Source organism: Lemur catta, chromosome 19, assembly GCF_020740605.2.
Source record: "Lemur catta isolate mLemCat1 chromosome 19, mLemCat1.pri, whole genome shotgun sequence".
In the NCBI taxonomy this organism is placed as follows: Eukaryota; Metazoa; Chordata; class Mammalia; order Primates; family Lemuridae; genus Lemur; species Lemur catta.
The window spans coordinates 16,352,279-16,365,761 of NC_059146.1; the positions used below are offsets into that span (position 1 = coordinate 16,352,279).

Sequence of the window (13,483 nt, forward strand, 5' to 3'; positions counted from 1 at the left end):
CTCACATTCTGATGTAGGGCTGGGGGGACAGACAACATATAAATAAGAATATATAGAGGATGTCGGGTACAATGGAAAAAAAACAAGCAAGGAGAGGCCATAGAGAGTAAAGGGAGAGAAAATGAGTTTACGATATTAGGGAAGACCTAACAATAAGGTTTCATGTGAGCTACAGAAGAGAAAAAGCAAAGCCATTGGGTTACATGAGGGAAGAATGTTCTAAAGCAAAGGAAATAGCAAGTACAAAAAAGCTGAAAGGTGGGAGTATGTCTAACCATGTTCCAAGAATAACAAGGAAATCAGTGTGGTTGAAACAGATTGATCAAGAAAGAGAGTAGCTAGAGATGGGATGGGGGGTGGAGGGAGTGAATCATGAAGGAACTTATAGGTCCTACATGGCCTTTGGCCTTTGGAGGATTTTCAACAGACAAGTGATGATGGTTTGACTTAACTTTCTGGAGGCCATGTTGAGAATAATAATACTCCTTCCTATGCTATCTCTAACCTTGTACACGCTTTTACTGTTATGATCTGATACTAAGTTTTGATTTGTTGATCCTCTACTAGATTATGAAGTACTTGAAGAGAAAAATTGACTTTTTCATCTCCAGTGTCTCACACATAATGGATGATCAATAAATATTTGTTAAATAAATAGATAAAATACTTTCACCAAAAATCTTGTGTGGGTGATATAATAAGATAATTTATCTTCTCATCTATTCTAAAAGACAACTGATCAGCAAGCATCAGGTCAAGAAAATTTACTATGTTACTAAAAAAATAAGACATATGTCATTGCAAATATGTATAATGTACTTAAATTTTCAGACATAAAACTTATTTAAATTTTCAGTCTAGAACCAAATAGTATTTGTTCTTTCATCACTGAGAACAGTTTACTTACTGATGTGTTCACATTAATATTATAAATGCCTGATGAGGAATGTTTATTCTGTTTAATGAATGGAATACAATACTTCTTAGTTTTCTCATCCATTCTGTAACAAAAAAAATTTTGCAAGTTAGAATCAATAATAATTATTTTTTCAAGCACAAAACCAAATGACACAGCACCAAGTGACATGTGATTTAATCAGAATTTAATGCCTATTCTCAAATATATATAAATCTGGTGAGACATTCTATCCTTTATCACTACCCTCATGCCTCCCACCAGCCTCTAACCTATACCAAATAAATTACCTTCTTTTCAGCAAAATTCCCAAAAAGAGCTTCTTTGTACCACTAAATGCTCACTGCCACACCATGCAGCAGCAGACGCCCAAAAGCAATTATCTCTTTTATTATGACAACCTAATTTTACATTATTAGACTAAATAGCTGTAGCTTCTCTTCCCTTTAAACAATACAACCCTACTTTCTTAGGACTCAGGTGAATTTTTTTGATCAAATGCTAACAGTTTTCATCACACAGCCAAAAAGTCTTTTGAAACAGCTACCTGACAAGAATAGCATCTAGAATTCTCAGAGTAAAACAACGTGGATGAATTGACAAACATTTGGAATTTGCAGATATAACCTTAAACAATTTTTGGACATTATTTTCTTAATTCATACCTGTAACTCTGAACTGCTGGTATAGTCCCCATTCCGGAATTAATACCGGGAACAACTGCAGAAAGATTGTGCACAAGTGGGGGAATTGCCGTGCCTGGATTCCTTGTGTGATCCACGTTGACATTGCTGCAGTCTCTGAGGCTTGTTGAAGGCACTGTTTTGACATAGCTTGCCCCATTGTCATGGAGACAGCTGGCATTTGAAGTTCTACTGCCTTTTTCAACTTTTTGTCCATCAATTTTTGGCCCTTTTGTTTTAAATACTTTATAATCCTTAATTTTAGGATCAGCATTGGTATCCTGACCATTAATAAAAATATTTAATAAGGTTAGTGACCTGAGAATAAAAAATCACCTCTTCCTATAAGTACTTGTCAACTAGCGAATTTCACAGGTATCACCTTTTTGTGTCCCCCCCACACACCCTTTTTTTTTTTTTGAGACAGGGTCCTACTCTGTCACCCAAGCTAAAGTGCAGTGGCCTCATCATAGCTCACTGCAGCCTCAAACTCCTGGGCTCAAGTGATCCTCCTGCCTCCGCCTCCCAAGCAGCCGAGACTACAGGTAAGCACCATCACACCTGGCTAATTTTTTCTATTTTTTGTAGAGATGGGGTCTCACTGTGTTGCTCAGGCTGGTCATAACCCCTGGCCTCAAATGATGCTCTCAACTCTACCTCCCAAAATGCTGGGAATACAGGTGTGAGCCACCATGCCCAGCCTTCCCATTTTCTTTATTCTACCTATGGGATTAAAGTTAAACCCCAATTCTTATTCAAACAGTTACTGGGAAAATAATAAAAGAATGAAAATGCAATTACACCAACTCTCTCACACACACACATATCAGTGGAAAAAATCATGGAAGAGGAATCAATCAAGAATGCCACTTTTGTTATTATATCTTCAGAGTCAGGGAACACAAAATTGAGAACTTTTTCTTCTTTTGGTTCACTTGATTGGACTGGGTTGGTGGTGAATTTGAATTACCTTATCAAGAAGAGCTCCTGGAAAATTTACCAGGAAAAGCAAACATAAACTAAATATCCAAATCTCAATTTTAAAAAAGCTCTAATTTATATAAAATTTTAAAAACAATATTTTTCACTCATACCATTTAAGGAAGAAACGTGTGGGGTGGTGTTTGTACCATATGTCTGTGTATGTACACATGCACACACATGTCTAGGTGTTCTTGGAGGAGTGTGACTTCCTAAAAAGCGCTATCGTGCAGTGTGATACACAATAGGCACTCAAAATATGATATGTTAAGTTGTTAAACAGGTAATATGTATTGAGAAGATACGTTTTTACAACTAAGCTAAAAGTTAACTTGTTCACCACTCAGTAAACTCTATTTAAAATCTTCATTTTTTCTCAAAAAAAAAAAAAAGAAAAAAAGTATATTGAATTTAAAATTTAAACATGAAAATTTACCTGTACTATAAGTGTTTTTCTTTCTTCACCTAAGGAATCATCTTTTTCCTTTTCCTTCTTTCTGTTTTGGGATTTTTTAGATAAGGAAATATTTCTGGCATCTTTCTGTACTTTTAACTGTAGTTCCTGAGAAAACCTACATAAAAATACATTTGTCAATAAAATTATATGAAACAGATAAACCTAGAAAAAAGTTTCATTTCCAAGGTATTCATTTTTTAAAAATTGAGTGTTAGAGTAGACTATGTTATTGAAAATGAGAAAAATTACGGCCTAGATCCTCAGTTCTGAAAGGATGGTCTGTAGATTTTTGGGGACCCCTAAGACCTTTCAGGAGGTGTCAAGGTCAAAGCTATTTTTACTTTAATATGAAGATGTCTTTTTCACCATTTGCGCTGATGGTACAAAAGCAATGGTGGATAAAACTGTTGGCACCTTACCAAGAATCAAAGCAGTGGCACCAAAATGTATAGGCAGTCATTGTTTTTTACATAGCCACATATTTTCAATTTTAAAAAAAAGGCAGTTTCACTTAAGGATATCCCTGGTGAAGCACTTTTTTATGTATTAATTTTATTAAATCTAAAGCCTTGAACATATGTCTCTTTGTATTCTGTGTGACAAAATGGGACTATGCATAAAGCATCTCTGCTACACACCAAAGCACAATGTTTGTCTTAAGAAAAGCACTTGTGTGATTGAGAAACAAACTAAACTAGACACTTTTTTCACAGAATAACATTTACTTGAAAGAAAGCCTGACAGAAAAATTATGGTTATTCAGACTTAGAGTATTCGGCAGACATTTTCGTTAACAGATAAACAAAGTAAGCTTGTCACTTCAAGGAAAACAACTGATAATATTTATGTGAATGATAAAATTCAAACTTTTATGCGAAAGTTAGAATTCTGTTAAAGTATGAGCTTAGCAGTTTCCCAGTACTTACAGACTTTTCTGATAAGATAGAATGTAACTTTTTGACACTGTATAATGAAATATGTCAACATTTTTAAGATCTGCATAACTTAGCAAATCAATATTTTCCAAAAGCCTAAAGCATGATGTTACAAAAGTATGCATGGGTAAAAGGTCCATTTAAGAAGCAAGACAGACAAATTGATTTTAATGTAACAGATGAAGAAAATTTCATTGATAAGGTTTCAGATTTCACAATGCAACCTTTAGAAAATTACCACTGTCAAGTTTTGGTATAGCATCAGAGTTTGGTATAGAATCAAAGAGGAATACCCACAATTTATCTAAAAAGGCTATTAAAATATTATTTTGTTTTCCAAGTACATATTTGTGTGTGAGGCCAGATTTTTTTCACATACTTCAGCCAAAACAACATATCACAACAAATTGAATGTGGAAGCAAATATGAGAATCTAGCTATCTTTTATTAAGTTATGTGTCACTGCCACTCATCGTACTATTTTTTGTTTTGTCAGCTGCACTGATGCCAGCAGCTGGAGCAGCATAAAAGACCATGCCAGCAGCTCTGGCACCCACAGGCCTGGCACATCCAGGTCTCCAGCACATCAGCAGTGTCAGCAGTATCATAGGACTTGGTGTGGTGTGTTTGGCAGCAATAGGAGATGGCACCTTCATAACTGCATCAGCACCCAGACGATGGCATCACACAGTTGGTAGCAACATAGAAATCAATGACCTGAATGCTAGATGTCACCACAAGGAGACAGACAGAAAAGCATGAAGTGATGACTGCTTCATGAAAACCAAGAGCACTAGTGTAGTAAATGCAGGAGAAAACGCCTAAGAATTGAATTATTGCTAAGGGCAGATGGAAGTACAATGGTAGATATTTGAGATCTTGCAAAGTAGGTGGGAACAGAAATAACAGAAGTACAGTTTGTCATTGTTGTGGAAGCTTTTCTTTAACCCGAGGTTGGTATGACATGCAAAACATGTGTCAGTATTATACCTCTCAGCAAATCCATCCATTTGAAAAAAATCATGGTGTAGGAGCTCAGCACAGAAGGGCCTTTTGTCTGGGTCAGTATGTAAGCATTTCTGAAATTCAAGAACACATACGGTTCATATCAAAGAAAAACTGCCTACATTTAAATTTATAAATATAGAAAAATAGAAAATTCTTCTTTATAGCCAATAAAACATCTATAATCAAGGATAAAGAATAAAGCACAAATCTAGACAATGACCGTCAATGGTTGCTAACATCAAAAAACAAAGTCCACTAGACATTCACTGTCTCTAGATGGAAATAATTAAACCTCCTATGAAGTGCTGTTATCAAAAAATCAACCTGATTCTGATCCAGCTCTAGCTCTACTATGAGTTTGTAAGAAATACAGGACAGAGAAGAACACGTATACTTCATTATGTGGAAAATTCTAAGGGACAAACAACCTAGTTTCTTCAACAAATAAATTGCAAAGATTAAACAACAACAAAAAAAAAAAACAGATGAAAAGGAGCTTATAAATTGTTTTAAAAGACATATCAACCAACTGCAATCTATAGACTTCATGTGGATCCTAATTCAAACTATAAAAAGGAATTATATGAAAATCAATGAAACTTTGTTTAGATATTTTATGACATTAAGGAATTATTGGGAATTTTTAAAACTTAAAGCTATTATAGACTAGAAGGGAAAGGACCTACTCTATGCTTATTACTGTGCTAGATGCTTTACATAGATGATTTTATTTTAATGCAAGGTCTTTTTCTGATTCATTGAAACTCCTCAATGCCAGTAAAAATAGGAAGGACTCAATTAGTAGCTTTAAATAAATAAGAAAGCTCTGTGAATAATTTACTATTTATAAGTGAAATAATAAATGTCTAGGATTTGCTTCAAAGTACTCAGAAAAAAGTTGAAGGGAGTATGGATATATTAAATAAGATTATCAAAAGGTTGATAGTTCTGGAAACTGGATTATGAGTACATGAGAGGTCATTATACTACCATCATTTCTATTTTTCTATGTTTGAAATTTTCTATAATATAATGTTTAAGAAATTATATGATTCTACTTACGGAATACAAGTTGGAAAATAGTTTTACCTTATTCCCTTTAAATGTCTTTACAGACAGATCATAAAGCTGGTCTCAATAAAAAATATTCATATCTGTTAGAAGATTATGCAGAAAACTGGAAATATATTATCCTAACAACTTATTATAATTAGTTATAAGTTTACTAAACTTTTAAAAAATGAGTTAAAAAATTAAAAAGCAAAAAAAGAGCCGGGCATGGTGGCGCATGCCTGTAGTCCCAGCTACTCGGGAGGCTGAGGCAGGAGGTTTGCTTGAGCCCAGCAGTTTGAGGTTGCTGTGAGCTAGGCTGACACCACGGCACTCTAGCCCAGGCAACAGAGTGAGACTCTGTCTCAAAAATAAATACATAAATAAATAAATAAATAAAATGTCATAAAAAAAAAAGCAAAAAAAGACACCTTGGGTAAATGTCATATGATCCTGATGTTTTAGAGGTACTTATTTTATCAATACCCTGGACAATCCTAATTAATGAGAACTTTTTTTTTTCCAAGTGATGGGATCTCACTATGTTGCCCAGGCTGGAGTGCAGTAGCTATTCATAGGTACAATTATAGTGTGCTATAGCCTCGAACTCCTGGCTTCAAGCGATCCTTCTGCCTCAGCCTCCCAACTAGCTGAGGACTACAGGTACATACCACAATATCCAGCTGATAATGAGAACTTTTTGAGCTAATAATTCCAAAAGGTCAACTTTCAGAGACAACTTGATCCAGTGAGAATCTCCCTAATATTTTCCTCAAATACAAAACAAATGCATTCGTAATTTATAAATTAGCTTCAGCAAATCCAGTGGCCAAGCAAAAGCCCCTCTGACAATTCTATACAGGTCATGATTGTATGCCCCGCCTACACATTAACATTTTCCTACTTCTCCATCTTTCTTTTTATCTTCTTATCCTACTTTTCTTCTCTTTTCCACTTCCACAAGGCTTGCGTTTAAATGTTAAACATTAAAAACATACAATGTCTTTACATGGTTTTTATATGTTTTAGATGATGTTTTTACACTTAAAATGTGCTGGATAATACTAAATGGTTTCTTAATGAGTTTTAAAACAGGTCAAATTTTCAAGCCTTTATCTCTCAAGTTATCCCCTCCAAATTATTTAAATTCTTTCTAAATGTACAAAAATCAAAATCATTAGAAGGAATCGTTGACCTAAAAGATCAACTGGACAAGAAAAAAGAGAAAACCAAGTCTCCGTAATGCGTAAATTCCTGTCAGAAAGTGTAAAGAAAAACTATGATTACCTTTGCTAAATCTATCACCACATCAGAGAGCTTAGGATAGCGTCTTTCAAGAGGTTCTGTTTCCTTGATTTCAGGCAATCTCACTCCAGCAAACACAGGATTTTTATAGAACAGCTCCTGATGTCTTGGGATTAGATTACCTAGAAGTGAAAGCAGCACACATACATCTCTGTCATTATAGAACATGAAAGAAGTAGTGAAGAGACAGGTGGTGCACAGTAGAGGAATAGTGAAACACAGCGTATGGAGTTCAGGGCTTTCTCAGCATGGAAAATCTACCAAACACAGTGCTCTTGTGATGGCACATAGCAGCCTTTACAGTGGCTTTCACATAAGTCAACTCAAGGAAATTAGCATTGCTATCTCAATATACTCATTTAAAAAGTTCATAGGCTATTTGCTAAGTTTTTGTCTATATATACTGAGATGATCACATTTTTTTTGTTTTGTAGTCAGTATAGTGATTTGAATTGATCTTCAAACATTACATAAACTTTTCATTCCTGAGATAAAGCCCAGTTGATCATGATGTGTGGTCCTTTAAATATATATTTATAAATATGATTGCTAATATTTTGTTAATACATTTCCATTTAAAGTTAGTTTTCATTTCTTGTAATACTTTTCTCTGATTTGGATATCACTATAATTCTGGTCTTATAAAATGAGATAAAAATGTTTCCTTTTCTTTTCTGTATTTTGAAAGAGTTTTTGTAAAATTCTTATGATTTGTCATCAATTTAGTAAAATTCATCACTGAAGCCAAAAAACTTAAAAAACAGAAAGTTCATATGCCACTATAAATAGAATTAAAGTGAGGGAGCATAGGAAAAGGACAGGTGAAGAACATTTTATACCTTTCCAGATATTAGGACCAGCACTTCATTTCTAATAATAAAGTGTAAAGTGCTGACCAAAGCAATGATACTATTAACAGTTACATCAGCAAAATCTAATCTAGATAAATTAGTTCCACCTTTTAAGAACTTAATTTTTGGTCAACTGATTTTGTGCCTATATCTAAGGTCAGATTTGAGCACTTTATCTTTTTTCTCAACTTAAATACCTAATTTAATACAAAATACATATGAAAATTCTGCCATTGTATTGTTTACTGAATTTCTAACCTGGAAACTTCAAATCAAATAATTAAATTATCCCCAAGTGTTTCCTCATTATTTCCATCTTCCAAGTTCTATCTTCAAACATGAAGTTGATATTTCAAGAAATGTAAGACTTTGATACTCTAGCTTTGAAATTATGTACAAAGCAATAACAACAAAAATCAAATCTGAGGAGAGATCAAACTACGTTGGAAGTCTTTGTGCCTCTCATCTTGAATGTGAAAATTAGGGTAGTAGTCACATTATACCAAATGCTTACTGACCCCAAAATAATAAATGATCATTGCATCCTCTCTACATGTAATTAACTGAATGTAAAAGTGCAGAGAAATGCACAACCTCTACTCTTTCCTTCTCTGTTGAGGGGGAGGGGGATGTGTGTGTGATCAAGAACATGTGTCCAGATAGACCAAAGCCAGACTGAGAGGGAAAAAATATATACATAGATAGATAGATGAAGATGAAGTTTTCCTATTTGCCCCTATCTTTACTTAAAACATATATCATCTTTAATACACCAACAGCTTAAAAAATCACAAACACAGAGGGAAAAAACTCTAAAATTTACAATGCTGATGTATAATCTTACCTAAACACATCATAATATGATATAGCTGATCAATATCAGAATCTCCAGGAAATAGGGGTTCCCCCATGAGCATTTCAGTTACCAAACAACCAATGGCCCACACATCAACAGCCCTGAAAGAAAACAATGTGTTGTAAAATCTGGCATCATAATATGTTTACTGTGACTGTATCTGTTCTGCATGTTATTATTTGGTATTCTTGGTATTGAGAATGGTAGTACAGTACAGATTGAGCATCCCAAATCTGAAATCTGAAACAAAACTTTCTGAGTGCTGACATAATGCTCAAACTTTCGGATTTGGGATGCTCAACCAGTATAATGCAAATATTCAAAATCTGAAAAAATCCAAAATTCTCAACACTTCTGGTCTCAAGCATTTTGGATAAGGGATATTTGATCTGAACTAAGCCTTTTACATTACCCATAAAAAGACATTTCCCTATAAATTTAAAAGTCTAACTCCCAATTTTACATAAGTGAGATTTCCAGAAACTTCAATCATGTGACATAAAAAGGAAAGCCTTCTGAAAAGCCATAACAGTTATTATGTGTACTTTATTCTGGAAATAAGACTCTCAGGCTTCACTCAGAGACCATTCTTTGTTTCCATGTAATTCTGACAAGGTTGATTAGTCTGTGCTATGCCATGGTACACAGAAAAAAGCACACCAGAAAAAGGAAGTGGTTGTTCAGAACAAATACAGTAACAATGGTTGCACAGAACAAATACAGTAACAAGGAGGAAAACTGAAAGCTGATTGGAGGAAATTTTAAAACTATCTTAAAAATTAGTCACAAAGAAGGATATATATGCCTCATTAGTATAGGGACAACTACCTTGAAATTGTGTATGGTCATTGCTGAATTATAAAAATGGCACAAAAATTATATCATGTTAGTAAAATGAGAACTCAAAGTAATAAAGAAAATAATAAATGATGTTTAATGTACTCTGAAACAGAGAAATTGTAGAAAATATTTTAAAGATTTCTATCAAAAGCAGTAAAAATTAGAATCTTCTTTGAAGAATTCACTTATGAAGATGATTTATGTTTTATAAATGTTTCACTTAATTATATTTTTGCCCCCACCCTTGCCTGCTCTACCTTGCCTCATTCCAACAGTGTCAGACTTATCCAATGTTAACCTCTCTTTACAAGGTAAAATAAAGATAAGATAAAATATATCTACTTCCTACCCACCGTATAAAACAGACCACTTATTCAACTTAATTTTCCCACCTTTAAAATAAGTACACCCACTCCAACTTGTTTCACAAGAATGTTTAAAGGGGAAGCACCAAAAATGATTACAAACTACAAAGTTCTCTAAACTCAAACCCTCTTTTCAGCGTTAGAGGGACCATTTATGTTATTATAGATGTATTCCATTTTATCAAGAAAAGAGAGTTAAAATCTTCCCCCTCCCATTGCTAATGTCTTACTTGCCATACTTGACATCACCAACCAATAGTTCTGGAGCTCTGTACCATCGGGTGGCCACATAATCAGTATAAACCTCCCCAGGAGCTGCCAGTGTTCGTGCAAATCCAAAATCACATAACTTGACAACACCAGACTGGGAGACTAATATATTCTCTGGCTTTATATCTCTGTGTATGATCTAGAAAAAGCAGAGCATGACAGATGTTAAACAAAATTAATTATTTTTTTTGGCACCTGCCATGGGCATTGTTTTTTGTCCCTATAAAGAAATAAAAGCATATAAAAGTTGTTCCTGGCTTTAAAGGACCTAGTTGGGCAACAAAGGGCATTTATGCTTGAAATTCTATTTAAACAATCAAAGATATTAGATAAAATATATATTATTAATTACCAAATCAACTGTTTGGTTAATGAATGCTCTCAAGACTAAGAAAGTAAAGCTGTCATTAAAGCTAGGGATGGTCAAGGAAAATTTTTGTGAAAGAAGTAGGCTCTAAGATAGGTTATTAATACTAAGTATGATCTGGATAAATGTAGAAATGGAAGGGCAATCCAAGTAAATGTGATACAGAGAGCAACAGAGGAAATCAGAATAGATCAAGAGACTATGGGGAAATGTTTTTTTCTAGCCTAGAGGTTGTGTGAGGGGGAGAAGGGATGCCTCTACCACCAGCCTGGAAGTAGGCTGTGTCTACTTGGCATGAGAGCTTGTATTGAGACCCTAGGAATCCATGGAAGTGACATGACCAACGTGGTATTTAAAGATGTTGGGCCGGGCGCGGTGGCTCACACCTATAATCCTAGCTCTCTGGGAGGCCGAGGCGGGAGGATCGCTGTAGCTCAGGGGTTTGACACCAGCCTGAGCACAGTGAGACCCGGTCTCTACCGAATAAAAAAGAAAAACAAAAATTAAAAAACATACACAAAACAACAAAACCCAGCCGGCGTTGTGGCATGCGCCTGTAAGTCCCAGCTACCGGGGAGGCTGAGGCAGAAGGATCACTCACAGCCCAGAATTTTTAATATTGTCACTATCCCAGCATCCTGTTTTCTTCTTCTAGAGTCTGTCCTTTAGAAATCTTAACCACTGACCTTTTTGTATCCTCTTTACATTTCTAAGTGCCTGATGAATACCTCTACTTGGGTGTTCAGCATTCCACTCAAAAGTCTATATGGATAAAACTAAACTAATTTTTCCATCAAAACTAACTTCTTCTAGACTTTTCTATGTTTGAAAATGGAACTACCATTCTTTTAGATTATCAAGTTTAAATAAAATATCTGAGATAACACTAAGTTCTATTGATTCTTTATGTAAAGTATTTCTAAAGTGTGTATCTCCTTTTCATTCCTCTGAGCACCAGCCTAGTTTAGCCCCGAATCACCTCATAGTTGTCCCACTGCTTTCCTCCCTGCCTGTAGTCCTTCTTTCTTTTTTTTATTTTATTTTTTATTTTTTTATTTCAGCTTATTATGGGGGTACAAAAGTTCAGGTTATATATATTGCCCCATGCCCCCGCATCCCCCAGTCCTTCTTTCTGATCTAGCTTGTTTATGGCCAACATCTTTTTAATTTTTATTTATTTATTTATTTATTTTGCTGAGACAAAGTGTCACTTGGTGTCCCTGGGTAGAGTGCAGTGACGTCATCATAGCTCACTGCAAGCTCCAACTCCTGGGCTCAAGCAATCTTCCTGCCTCAGCCTCTCAAGTAGCTAGGACAACAGCCACCATGCCTGGCTAATTTTTCTATTTTTAGTAGAGATGGGGTTTTGCTCTTGCTCAGGCTGGTCTTGAACTCCTGAGCTCAAGCAATCCTCCCGCCTTGGCCTCCCAGAATGCTAGGATTACAGGAGTGAGCCACTGCACCTAGCCTATTTTTAATTTTTTAAATTCAAGTGCTTACATATATAGATACATACACAAATGAATAATGTATTTAAGAATAAATGTTTTCATTTTCTTAAAGTCAGACATTTCATCCTTGTGTGTACATATGCATGCATATATACATATGTGTGTGTTTATTCCCTCCCCCACCATAATTATCTGTCTGCTTTAAGAATAGAAATGTTAACTGCCCAGAAAACAAAACCTTAGAATATACTTTTAATAATAATAGTAATTATAGCTAACACTGATCACTTATGTGTCTGGTACTATTCTAAGTGTTTTACATGTTTTATTGTATTTTATCTTCACAATAACCCTATGAGATAGATGCTATTATTATCTCTGCTTAACGGAGGGCTGGGAATGAGGATTGGAGAAGATATACTAGAGGTTTGAGAAGAAAGAGGATATGAAATCATAATCTAGAAGAGTTTGAGAGTAAATGGACTAGAAAAAAGTAATATGATTGCCAGGCAACATTAAAGCTCCCTTGAGGTAAGCGGTCATATATTAGATCAAGACCAGTTCTCTCCCCATAAAAATTCATATTTTACATAGTTTAAAGACATACATGAATGCTCTGAAGCTATGCATGGAACCACTCAATATTAAAACATCTACTTTAAAGATCGAATGGCACTTATGCCAGCAACACATGACTCTAAAATGCCTGAATGTATTCATATATTTAAAGGTAGAATGTGTTATTAAACATGGATTGGTTAGTCATTAAAGCATAAAACTAAAGGGACACAGAAGCAAATGTACACAAGACATATTCAAATATTCTTCAAAAGGGAGAGCAACAATGAGTTCTTTGTCTACCAGCACTGCCAGCCAGCCCTTCCTTAGTGTAGAGGTGGATGGGGGGCACTCAGCTGCTAACTTCAAGTATTATAGGCCCATTGGGAACAAATCATCCTTTTTATGAGAAGGATGAATTGGTATCTTTTAAATTAATGCCATTAAGTATTTGATTCACTAACACCTCATACTAATGTGATTCCCTGCACACACATTGTTCTTATACTTCATGTAATCTATCCTTGTAACAGCTGTCTCTCTTTCTAACTTACTACACTGGCATTCAGTCTCCTGAGCTTGGCCACCTT

At 34.9% G+C, this 13,483-nt stretch overlaps 1 protein-coding gene across 2 annotated transcripts in view; it reads right to left on the reverse strand.

Moving 5' to 3' along the window:
• CDKL2 (cyclin dependent kinase like 2) overlaps positions 1-13,483 on the reverse strand; it is a 32,709-nt gene that overhangs the window by 12,969 nt on the left and 6,257 nt on the right. For both annotated transcript variants that reach the window (XR_006730189.1, XM_045532830.1), the window contains exons 4-10: positions 10,478-10,656; positions 9,031-9,143; positions 7,318-7,457; positions 4,963-5,051; positions 3,017-3,152; positions 1,582-1,880; positions 908-1,001 (exon numbers count right to left, since the gene is read on the reverse strand). Coding sequence is in view for 1 of the 2 variants with exons in the window: in XM_045532830.1 (XP_045388786.1) it covers positions 908-1,001; positions 1,582-1,880; positions 3,017-3,152; positions 4,963-5,051; positions 7,318-7,457; positions 9,031-9,143; positions 10,478-10,656 (1,050 nt within the window). In the remaining variant the exon portion in view is untranslated. The remainder of the gene's footprint in view (positions 1-907; positions 1,002-1,581; positions 1,881-3,016; positions 3,153-4,962; positions 5,052-7,317; positions 7,458-9,030; positions 9,144-10,477; positions 10,657-13,483) is intronic.